The 12761-nt window shown below is 47.6% G+C and overlaps 1 protein-coding gene across 3 annotated transcripts; it reads left to right on the forward strand.

Annotated features, from left to right (window-relative positions):
* The first annotated feature begins 209 nt into the window (after positions 1-209).
* LOC128848304 (zinc finger protein 501-like) lies at positions 210-11901 on the forward strand. Of its 3 annotated transcripts, none has more exons than XR_008447004.1 (2): positions 210-472; positions 11813-11893. XR_008447004.1 is itself a non-coding variant. In XM_054048221.1 (2 exons), exon 1 carries the CDS (start codon positions 5591-5593, stop codon positions 6932-6934), a length of 1344 nt encoding a protein of 447 aa, XP_053904196.1. In that variant the 5' UTR covers positions 5351-5590; the 3' UTR covers positions 6935-7246; positions 11813-11893. The 3 variants fall into 3 exon arrangements, 1 of the variants encoding a protein (XP_053904196.1); XR_008447003.1 differs by lacking the exon at positions 210-472 and adding an exon at positions 3100-3915 and having other exon boundaries at positions 11813-11901; XM_054048221.1 differs by lacking the exon at positions 210-472 and adding an exon at positions 5351-7246.
* The last annotated feature ends 860 nt before the right edge of the window (positions 11902-12761 follow it).

Below are 12761 nucleotides of genomic sequence, written 5' to 3' on the forward strand. Positions count from 1 at the left end.
TGGGGGTGGGGGAGGAGAGAGCCAGGCTGGGGAGACTGGAAGGGGAGCAGCAGGGCTGGGGAGACCGGACGCCTGGGTTCTAACCCCAGGGTCTGCGGAGGTTCGGGTCCAACCCGGGAAAGCCCCAGGGGGCGGTTGCAGCCCGAGTTGATATGGAGGGACGCACAGGAAGGGACTGGTGTGGGAGGAAGGGGCGAGGAGAGGAAAGAAGAGAGGGATCAGAGACTGGGCAGCATCCCCTTGCCTGGGTGCTGCTCATCAGCAGGGCTCTTAGAAGAAGCTGCTGCTGCCTCCCTTGGGAGCCGGGGCTGAGCCGCTGCTGCTCCCCTCCCATCTCTGTCTGTGCTGGGGAGAGACCTGCACTAACCCCCCTCTGTGCCCAGCCCGGGGGGGACTTTCTGCGGGGGCTGGAACCAGCCCCTGGGGCAGCCCCGGGCTCTGCCGCCACCAGCCCCTGAGCCGGAGCCTGCAGGTGAGGGGAGAGACCCGGGGGAAAGGGCTGGGGCCGGGCAGGAAAGTGACTCTGCACAAAGGACCCCTGGGAGCTGCCTTAACAGCATGACTGCTGTTGCTGGTCTCAGTCTGCCCTGAGCACTGATCAGGATCTATCCCAGGGGCAAAGCTGGGGGATGGTGACTTCAGATGGGGAAATTGGGGAGGAAGATGAGGGACTTAAGGGGCACTATCAACAGATCCCCCCCCCCAAAGGGGGTGTCCCATTTTTGTCTGAGGAAGGGTAGAGTTGTCAGGAAGCTTAAGAGTGAACAATATGACAGAGAAGTAGAGAGACAGTGTGAAATGTGGTCAGTTTAACCATCTCTGCTGTTAGGTGAACAACAGGGGAGAGGTGAAGGGGTGACACAGGAGAGGGAAGAGTGTGTGTGCGGTAGTGATGGGTGGGAGGGGGGTTAAATATGCAGCGGCTGTCAAAAAAGCAACCAGTATGTTGGGAATCATTAGGAAGGGGATCTCACAAAACTGGGTGACTGGGCAACAAAATGGAAGATGAAGTTCAATGTTGATAAATGCAAAGTAATGCACATTGGAAAACATAATCCTAACTATACATACAAAATGATGGGGTCTAAATTAGCCATTACCACTCAAGAGAAAGATCTTGGAGTTATTGTGGATAGTTCTCTGAAAACATCTACTCAATATGTATCTGAAGTCAAAAAAGCAAACAGAATGTTGGGAATCATTAAGAAAAGGATAGATAATAAGACAGAAAATATCATATTGCCTTTATATAAATCCATGGTATGCCCACATCTTGAATACTGCGTGCAGATGTGGTCGCCCCATCTCAAAAATGATGTATTGGAATTGGAAAAGGTTCAGAAAAGGGTAACAAAAAATGTTTAGGGATATGGAACAGCTTCCATACAAGGAGAGACTAATGAGACTGGGATTTTTCAGCTTGGAAAAGAGACGACTAACGGAGGATATGATTGAGGTATATAAAATCATGACTGGTGTGGAGAAAGTAAATAAGGAAGTGTTATTTACTCCTCATAACACAAGTAGGGGTTACCAAATAAAATTAATAGGCAGCAGGTTTAAAACAAAAAAAAAGGAAGTATTTCTTCACACAATGCACAGTCAACCTGTGGAACTCTTTGCCAGAGGATGTTGTAAAGGACAAGACTATAACAGGGTTCAAAACAGAACTAGATAAGGTAATGGAGGATTGATCTCATCAATGGCTATTAGCCAGGATGAACAGGGATGGTGTCCCTAGCCTCTGTTTGCCAGAAGCTGGGAATGGGAGACGGAATGGATCACTTAACTTATCTGTTCTGTTCATTCCCTCTGGGGCACCTGGCATTGGCCATGACTGGAACACAGGATACTGGGCTAGATGGACCTTTGGTCTGACCTAGTATGGCCGTTCTTATGTTCTTATTCTTCATTTACAAATATAACCCCATTGCCAACCTCTCTAAGAGAAGCTGTGGGGTCCCCTCAAATTTTGCTTTGATAGATAAACCTCCCTGGTTGTGAAGTGCCAACAGGGAAATGTTTGCTCTATCATACGCATCAGGAGTAAAAGGACTTGGACTGTGTTACTTTCTTCCTACCTTGTAAAAATGTTACCCACCCATCCCCACTGAAATGATCTGCACAGCTCCCTCGGGAGGATGGGGGCCTTCAGTGGTCATTCCTTATCAAGGGCACATCAGAGTAGGAGGATCCTGTTCAGCTGTTAAAGGAATATTTCTGCTGCCAGATAGTCTGTATTTTTTTTTTAAATCTTTATCACTCACTTCACTTCATAATAGCTTCAAAAATCATGTTTGACGGGGGAGAAAAAGCCTATCACATTTCAGACTCTCACGCTTCGGAAAAGTCTGTGTTTCTCTAAATAATATTTCTGTTGGACACACCCATGCTTTCATAACTGCCTGAAAAATAGCAATGTCTCACTGGAGAGAATAGGCCAGTCAGATTTTATCCCCCAAAATGTAAATTTCAGACCATAATGTGCATAAATTCCCTTTCTCGTCAGCATTTTATTTATTAGTGTCACCAACTAGTGGGATGTAATTAGAGCTTTATCAGGCACATAGTTGTGACCAAATCCTGCCTGACAGTTGCTGAACTATAATTCAGACAAGGCAATGAGATGGACATTAAGTTGGACATTAGGAAAAACTTCCTGACTGTCAGGGTGGTTAAGCACTGGAATAAATTGCCTAGGGAGGTTATTGAATCTCCATAATTGGAGAATTTTTTAGAGCAGGTTAGACAAATACCTGTCAGGGATGGTCTAGATAATACTTAGTCCTGCCATGAGTGCAGGGGACTGGACTAGATGACCTCTCAAGGTCCCTTCCAGTTCTATGATTCTATGTACCCACAATTTTTAAAGGTTACCTAAAAAAACAATTGGGTTTGTGACCAATTTCCCCCACTTGTGCTGAATGAAAAAAGACCTGAAAGAGACTTTGGTTTTCTTCTTTTTTATCAAATATTAGAAGTACACAAGTATTCTAATATTTTCTAAAAGACTCTATGGACAACTGAAGAACTATTAGATTTACAAAATGCAGGGAACATGATTTTATCCCATGAATTTTTTTTTAAGTATCAGTCACTGTAGTTAAAGCTGTGTGAAACTGGAATTTTATGGAAAATTCTGTGATTTTTAAATTTGTTCCAAATCAGAAAGAAATGTCAAAACTTGGTATTTCCCGTGACTGGACACAATATTCCAGTTGAGGCCCAATCAGCGTGGAGTAGAGCGGAAGAAGTAGTTCTCATGTTTTGTTTTCAACACCATGCTAATACATACCAGAATGATGTTTGCTTTTTTTGCAATAGTGTTACACCATTGATTCATATTTAGCTTGTAGTCCACTATGACCCCCAGATCCCCTTCCGCAGTACTCCTTCCTAGGCAGTCATTTCCCATTTTGAATGTGTGCAAGTGATTGTTCCTTCTTAAGTGGAGTACTTTGCATTTGTCCTTATTGAATTTCATCCTATTTACTTCAGACCATTTCTCCAGTTTGTCCAGATCATTTTGAATTTTAATCCTATCCTCCAAAGAACTTGCAACCCCTTCCAGCTTAGTATCATCCACAAACTTTATAACTGTACTCTCTATGCCATTATCTAAATCATTGATGAAGATATTGAAGAGAACTGTACCCAGATATGATCCCTGTGGGACCCTACTTGATATGCCCTTCCAGCTTTACAGTGAACCACTGATAACTACTCTCTGGTGATGGTTTTCCAATCAGTTATGCAGTCACCTTATAGTAGCTCCATCTACGTTGTATTTCCCTAGTTTGTTTAGGAAAAGGTCATGCAAGACAATATCAAAAGCTGTATTACTGTCAAGATATACCACATCAACTGCTTCCCCCCATCCACAAGGCTTGTTACCCTGTCAAAGAAAGCTATCAGGTTGGTTCTTGATAAACCCATGCTGACTGTTACTTATCACATTATATTCTAGGTGTTTGCAAATTGATTGCTTAATTATTTGCTCCATTATCTTTCCCGGTACTGAAGTTAAGCTGACTGGTCTGTAATTCCTCGGGTTGTCCTAATTTCCCCTTTTATAGATTGGCACTATAATTGCCCTTTTCCAGTCCTCTGGAATCTCTCCTGTCTTCCATGACTTTTCAAAGATAATCGCTAATGGCTCAGATATCTCCTCAGTCAGCTGCTTGAGTATTCTAGGATGTATTTAATCAGGCCCTGGTGACTTGAAGACATCTAACTTGTCTAAGTAATTTTTAACTTGTTCTTTCCCTGTTTTAGCCTCTGATCCTACTTCATTTCCACTGGCATCCATTATGTTAGGCATCCAATCGCTACTAACCTTTTTGATGAAAACTAATACAAAAAAGTAATTTAGCATTTCTGCCATTTCCCCATTTATAGTTATTGTTTTGCTCCCCTCATTGAGTAATGGGCCTATCCTGTCCTTCATCTTCCTCTTGCTTCTTATGTATTTGTAGAATGTTTTTCTGTCAACCTTTGTCTCTAGTTAGTTTAATCTTGCCTTCCTAATTTTGTCCTTACATGCTTGTGTTATTTGTTTATATTCATGCTTTGTAATTTGACCTAGTTTCCACTTTTTGTAGGACTCTTTTTTGGGTTTCGGAAAATTGAAGATCTCCTGGTGAAGCCAGGGTGGTCTCTTGCCATACTTCCTATCTGTCCTACACATTTGAGTATCTGAATATCCACAGGGCTTCAATAGTCACAGACTCCTTGTGTCCCCTGCCTTGGGCTGGTTCCCTCCCCTGAGGTTCTCTGGCCTTCTGCAGTGTTGTGACAAGTGGCTTATTATCTGCTCTCTGACCAAGTAATCAATTCCCCATGTTTGGGGATCCCTACTTTTATTCCAGGAGACACACAGCACGTTTCCCTCCAGTCACTAGGCTTTCCCATGGGGTCTTCATGAACATTTTCCCATCTTTGAGGATGAAATGTCCCTCCTGCAAAGAAAGAGGCTGGATGGGACCAGGTGGGATGTTCTCTCTGGGAAATGGTCAATGGAATTATAACAAGCTCTGATAATCACCCCTTTCCATCCTATGAGCAGGACCCCCGCTCTCCCGAACACCTCACTAGACCTCATTTACCACATGGACCACAGGGAAGAACCCAGTGCCCCAGACCCTCAAGATTCTTCAGAAAAGGAGACACTGAGCGACTCCCACCCAGGTGAGGAATAAGTCAGACCAAACTCCAAAACTTCCAATGCCCCTGTAAGCTCTCCGGCCCCTGCCTCTTCTCAGCTCAGTCAGAAAAATAGCCAGCAGGTGTCATATCCTCATGGCAGATGTCACTCATGGCCTCTCATCCATCCTGACTGGGACCAGCCAGTAATGACCTCTCCTCCATGTTCAGATGGGCTGAGAAGGCAGAATTGGTCCCTCTGCACCTTCTCCTTCGCTGGCTGGGTATTGAGCTTATCACCTGGTTTGGTTTGGTTTGGTTTACCAGTATTTGCCATTCACCTTTGCAGCACAGGGAATGAATGACTCACGTCTGGATTCAGAAGGGAGCTGATGGGTTCAGAAGGGAGAATAAAGATGACAGACCTCAGCAGGAATGTCCCGAGTGAATGGAACTGCATGGGATGTTATCAGGAAGCGCCAAAGGGGAACTTTCCCAGAATCGTGAAAAGGAAAAAGCCAGTGAGAGTCAGTCTTATAAATGCCCCGACTGTGGGAAAAGCTTCCACTGGAGCTCACGCCTTGCGATTCATCGGCAAATCCACACAGGAGAGAAGCCACATAAGTGTGCCGACTGTGGGAAAGGCTTCAATTGGCGGGCACAGCTTATCACACATCGGAGATGCCACACGGGAGAGAAACCCTTTACATGCGAGGACTGCAGGAATGCGAGGACTTTCATGCGGAGCTCCAGCCTTACTGAACACAAGAGAATACACATGGGAGAGACACCTTACAAATGCGACTATTGCGGGGAAAGATTTGCCTGGAGCTCAGCCCTCGCTGTACAGAGGAGAAGCCACACGGAAGGGGAACCCTATCGATGTAAAGACTGTGGGAAAAGCTTCTGCATGAGCTCGGATCTTAGTAAACATAGAAGAGTGCACACGGGAGAGAGACCCTATACATGCCCTGACTGCGGGAAGAGCTTCAGAGTGCGCTCAAACCTCATGGCACATCGGAGGATCCACACCGGAGAGAGACCCTATAAATGCCCTAAATGTGAGCAAAGCTTCCGGCAGAGCTCCACCCTTCTTAAACATCAGAGACTACACTTGCAAGAGAGGCCCTATAAATGCCCTGAGTGCAGGCAAAGCTTCTGTGTCAGCTCAGCCCTGACTGTTCATCGGAGGATCCACACAGGAGAGAAACCTTACAGATGCAAAGGCTGTGGGAAAAGCTTCAGGAACAGCTCATCCCTTATGACCCACCAGAGGATCCACACAGGAGAGAAACCCTATAAATGCCCCGACTGCGGGAGGAGTTTCAGCCAGCGCTCAGCCCTATCTGCACACAGGAGCATCCACACAGGAGAAAGACCCTATAAATGCGACTGTGGGGAAAGCTTCATTGTGAGTGCTGACCTTCTCAAGCATCAGAGAATCCACACGGGAGAGAAACTCTACAATTGCAAAGACTGTGGGAAAAGCTTCTGTTGGAGCACCAACCTTGCTGCCCACAGGAGGATCCACAGGGGAGAGAATCCTTATAAATGCCCTGACTGTGGGAAAAGCTTCACGGGTAGCTTAACCCTTATTACGCATCAGAGACTGCACATGGGAGAGAGACCCTATAACTGCTCTGATTGCGGGAAAAGGTTCAGTCAGAGCTCAGCCCTTACTAAGCATCGGAGAATCCACACAGGAGAAAGAAGAGAACTCAGGATGACATGTTCAGTGAGATCCTGCAAGCCAGTGCTGCATCCGATGGTGAACAGAGGGCCTGTAGGATGAATATTGTAGACTGTGTGGCGAAGGAAAGAGTGGACAGGAGAAAGGCGCAGGAAAAGCAGAGGGAGATGCACTAGGACATACTTGGGCTTCTCTGGCAACAAGCACAGATGCTGCAGACTCTTGTGGACCTACAACTTCAACAAACACAGGCTCGCCTCCCTTTGCAGCCCATGGAGAACTCCGGGATAGCACCTCCCTACACCCCTCCTCAACATTCCACATGACATCAGGGGCTGCATCCATAGCCCTACCACTCCGGGGGACATTAAGGACAACCACAGCATCACATACATCAACCGTAGCTCTCAACAGGTCAGTGTATGTGTAGCTAAACTGGACATGAATGTTCCTTCCCCTTCTTTAAGCTCTGTTCTAGACATGTACTAAGGTTTTAATGTATTTACTTTTAATTTGCAAATAAAGCACTGAGTCTGTGTGTAGAAAAGAAACTTTTAATAAAAGGAGGGATGTCCCCGGCATTAATTTGGGAGAACGCTGCAAGCAGGATTCATAAACAAAACCATGAGCCAAACACCCACCCCAAAGTATGCTGGGCTGTGTCCTTTGGCCTCCAACAGAAAGTGGAAGTTGAGATTCAGAACTCCCTTCCTTCGCTCCCCTGACATTTTAAACAAGACATGCTTATTGACACTTCCGCTTGGGAGTGCTTGTGCACCGCGCTTCTCACAGCACCAGCCATGGTGCGTATGGCTCACCTGGGGAGGGGGAAACAAGGAGGGAATTGCTTGGTGGCATGAAACTGAGTATACTGGCACCGTTTCCCATAGATGGGTGTGATTTTAGCTGGTATCTCACTCCTGAGGGTAACAAAACCACCCGGGCCTGTAGGCCACTAGCCAGTTTACCACAGTCGGGTGAAAGTGTCCTACCGTGGAGGAAGAGATAAGATTGACATCTCTAGAAACCTTGGGGAGAAGACTGCAGAGCACCTCTGTGAAAGTTTAGTCGAGATCTCTCAGGAGGATTCAAGGGATATCTCCGTGTACATAAACAAACGGCTCCACTTACCCACCCAGGTGTGCCAGTACAGGGCGGGGTTAGGGGGCCATGACCCTCCCACTTTTTACCGGTGGTAAGGGTGAGTGATGGGGGCAGGAGGTGGAGAGAGGAGTGAGCGGGAGGTGGGGTCTTGAGGGGAAAAGGTGTTGCAGGAATGGGGCCTTGGGGGAAGAGACAGGGCAGGGGCGGAGCTTCGGGGGAACATATGGTGCGGGGGTGGGATCTTGGGGGAAGGGGCATTTTGAGGGCAGGGGCTTGGGGGAATGAGCAGCAGAAGGGCGGAGCCTCAGGGACAGCGTGGTGCACAGGGCGGGGGCACAGTTCGGGTGCTTGTGGCCCCCCCATTTTTAGGGCGCTTCTGCCACTCCTGTACCCAGCTACCTCTTCTGGCACGAGTAAGTTAATGAAAAGTCAATAGCTGTATCCTGCCAAATTGGGGGTGCCATCACCGTATTGGAAAATAAATTTACACACCTGAAGTTCCTTCCCCTGCATCAGGCTCGACTCTGCTCGACTGCTGGGACTCACTGGACTTCAGTGGAGTCTCAAATAGATCCTGGCTTGTGGCATAGCTGGACCTCCCTGTAGCATGTCCCCTTATCCTCCTCCTCTTCCTCCTCCTTGCTGTTCATAGCTGGGACCTGGGACTCAGGATGCTCAGAAGTATCCACAGTGGTGTGTGAGGTAGTGGTGGGATGTCTGCCAAGTATGGCATGCAGCTCATTGTAAAAGGAGCAGGTCTGTGGCTTGGCACTGAATCGATTATTGGCCTCTCTGGCTTTCTGATATGCCTGCCGCAGCTCCTTTGCTTTCATGCAGCACTGCTGCTGGTTCCTGTCATGCCCATTTTCCTGTATGCCCCATGCAGTCTTCTCAGAGATGCCAACGTTTCTCTGGCTGGTCCATAGCTGTGCTTGCAAAGCCTCTTCTCCCTGTAGGCCCGGGAGATCCAGTCTCTCCTGTCGACTCCAGGCTGGAGTGCGCCTGGAACACGTAGCTGGCATGGTCAGCTGGGCAGTTGCACACAACAACTGAGAGCTCCTAGGTGTGCTCATCACGATGGACAATCAGGAAAAGGTATTTCAAAAATTTGCTGGGCTTTAAAGGGGCGGGTGGCTTCCTGTCTCTGTGACCCCTAGGCAGTGGAGTTCACAATTGTGACCAGAGAGGTCAGCATTGGGCATTGTGGGACAGCTGCTGGAGGAGCGTATGGCTTGACATAGGTAACACAGTGTCCACATTCCCGTTGCATTGGCCTCTGGACATCAACCATGGCTCAACGCCGCTCAGGGAGGTGGTGTTACTATGTCAGTGTAAAGTAGAGCTCAGCTTACATTGGTGGGAGACCAAGTGTAGACACCTGCACAATCAGGTCAATGCAAGGTGGTGTATGTCAACCTAACTTTGTAGTATAGACCAGGCCCTGGAGTGAGGCAGGAGCATGCACGCTCAGAGGCAGTGACTTAAGTGCCAAGGGAACTTTTACTGCAAAAACTTAGGTGCTGAGTGAATTTAGTTACCTACTGGGTTTTGTGGGATGCCATCTAACACTGGGATTTAGGCTTCTAAATCTGGGGTGTCAGTGCCTAACTCACTTTGTAGGTCTGGGCCTAAGTCAATAGCCCACAGTCACACAGTCTGTGGCACAGCAAGGAAAGTAACCCCAGGTCTCCTGCATCCCAAGTTAGCAATCTAACCCTGGACCATGGGCAGAATAGTTGGTGACAATGAAATTTCCTCTGTGTGTGGCACTCACATTTAAATGAGTAACAAAACAAAAAAACAGAAAACAAAACCTAACAACAAAAGAGCATTAAGCTTTATTATCAGTGGAATTGTTTCGCATATACTTTTATGAAATTTCCATAAATGCCTAAATGATTTTGGATCATGTGTTATCGACTTTCAGTGGCACTTTGACTACTAAGTCACTTCTGAGCTTTTCAGAATTTAACACTTAGGCCTGGTCTACACTACGAGTTTAAGTTGAATTTAGCAGTGTTAAATCAAATTAACCCTGCACCCGTCCACACAACGAAGCCATTTACTTGGACATAAAGGGCTGTTAAAATCGATTTCTGTACTTACTCCTCCCCGATGAGGGGAGTAGCGCTGAAATCGACATTGCCGGTTCGAATTAGGGTTAGTGTGGACGCAATTGGACGGTATTGGCCTCCGGGAGCTATCCCACAGTGCACCATTGTGACCGCTCTGGACAGCAATCTGAACTCAGATGCACTGGCCAGGTAGACAGGAAAAGCTCCGCGAACTTTTGAATTTCATTTCCTGTTTGCCCAGCGTGGAGAGCACAGGTGACCACGCAGAGCTCATCAGCACAGGTAACCATGCAGTCCGAGAATCGAAAAAGAGCTCCAGCATTGACCACATGGGAGGTACTGGATCTGATCGCTGTATGGGGAGACAATTCCGTGCTAGCAGAACTACGTTCCAAAAGACGAAATGCCAAAACATTTGAAAAAATCTCCAAGGGCATGATGGAGAGAGGCCACAATAGGGACTCACTACAGTGCCGCGTGAAAGTTAAGGAGCTCAGACAAGTGTACCAGAAAACCAAAGAAGTCTGGGGCAGCACTGCAGACATGCCGCTTCTACGCTGAGCTGCATGCAATTCAAGGGGTGGGGGGACGCCACCACTACCCCACCCCTGACCATGGATTCCAATGAGGGGTTACTCTCAGCCATGCCTGAGGATTTTGTGGATGGGGAAAATGATGATGAGGAGGAGGATGAGCTTGCGGAGAGCACACAGCACACCGTTCGCCCCAACAGCCAGGATCTTTTTCTCAGCCTGACTGAAGTAGCCTCCCAACCCTCCCAAGGCGGTATCCCGGACCATGAAGCTATAGAAGGGACCTCTGGTGAGTGTACCTTTGTAAATATAAAACATGGCTTAAAAGCAAACATTTTTTTAATGATTAATTTGCTCTGAGGACTTGGGATGCATTCGCAGCCAGTACAGCTACTGGAAAAGTCTGTTAACGTGTCTGGGGATGGAGCGGAAATCCTCCAGGGACATCTCCATGAAGCTCTCCTGGAGGTACTTCAAAAGCCTTTGCAGAAGGTTTCTGGGGAGGGCAGCCTTATTCCGTCCTCCATGGTAGGACACTTTACCACGCCATGCTAGTAGCAAGTAATCTGGTATCACTGCATGACAAAACCTGGCAGCGTATCGTCCCGGTGTTTGCTGGCATTCAAGCAACATCCGTTCTTTATCTCGCTATGTTATCCTCAGGAGAGTGATATCGTTCATGGTAACCTGGTTGAAATACGGGAATTTAATTAAGGGGACAGAGGTGGCCATTCCTACTGGGTTGTTTGCCTGTGGCTGAAAATAAATTCTTCCCTGCAGTTAGCCAAGCGGTTGGTGGGGGGGGGGCATTGGCGCTGAGCTGTTTGCATTTGGCTAGCAGGGATCTTCCCTGATACCAGCCACGTGGTGGGGGGAGGGGTAAAGCGATCATCCCAGAGAATTGGATGGGGGGGGGTTAGTTTAGTTTCTGCTACTGCACGTTAACCCGAAAACCACAAAACCACAGCACTCAACGGACTTTGCTTGGTATGGGAAAGGAGGGGGCTGCTTTTATGAAGGTTGCAGAAGCCAAAAGACAATGGCTTACTATGGCCACATGCAAGCCGAATTCTGTTGCCCGGTCCTGCGTCTGTGATCTCTAACACCAAAGCCGCGGGCACTCAATATTAAGATGCAAAATGCGACCTTGTACCGAAATCACATGTGCTATGTAATGTGAATAGTGTAGTTCACCATGAAAGAGTATACCCATTGTTCTGTAAAATGTATCTTTTTAAATACTTCTCTCCCTTTTTTCCCTCCCGCAGCTGCAAATTTTTCAAGTCTCCCTCCTCCGTCCCAAAGGCTATCTCAGATAAGGCGGCAAAAAAACACACACAAGATGAAATGTTCTCTGAGATCATGCAGTCGATCTGCAATGAAAGAGCTCATATGAATGAGTGGAAGGACACAGTATCACAGTACAGGAAAGCGGCCAATGAATGTGAATACAGGAGGGATGAACGTGAGGACAGGAGGGATGAACATGAGGACAGGAGGGACGCTCAAGATGAGAGGTGGCGGCAGGAAGATCAGAGGAGGCAGGATGCAATGCTGGGGTTACTGCGGGATAAAACGGACATGCTCCGGCATCTGGTGGAGCTTCAGGAACAGCAGCAGGATCACAGAGTGCTGCTTCAGCCCTTGTATAACCGCCCTCCCCATCCCCAAGTTCCATAGCCTCCTCACCCAGATGTCCGAGAACATGGGGGGGGGGGGGGGCGGGGAAAGGCTCCGTGCACCCTGCCACTCCACCCCAGTGGACAGCCCAAGCAAAAGGCTGTCATTCAACACGTTTTGAAGTGGCCTTTTCCTTCCCTCCTCCCCTCCTCCTACACCCCACCCAGGCTACCTTGTCAGTTCTCTCCCTATTTTTATATTCAATTCATAAAGAATACATGGTTTTTAAATGATAGTGACTTTATTTCCTTTGACAGCAAGCTGTGATTAAAGGGGGTAGGGTGGGTGGCTTACAGGGAATGAGTCAATCAAGGGGGCGGGTTTTCATCAAGGAGAAACAAACAGAACTTTCACACCGTAGCCTAGCCAGTCATGAAACTGGTTTTCAAAGCTTCTCTGATGCGCAGCGTTTCCTGATGTGCTCTTCTAATCGCCCTGGTGTCTGGCTGCACGTAATCAGCGGCCAGGCAATTTACCTCAACATCCCACCCCGCCATAAACGTCTCCCCCTTACTCTCACAGAGATTGTGGAGCACA

The sequence above is a fragment of the Malaclemys terrapin genome, chromosome 13 (genome assembly GCF_027887155.1).
Source record: "Malaclemys terrapin pileata isolate rMalTer1 chromosome 13, rMalTer1.hap1, whole genome shotgun sequence".
Lineage (NCBI taxonomy): Eukaryota > Metazoa > Chordata > Testudines > Emydidae > Malaclemys > Malaclemys terrapin.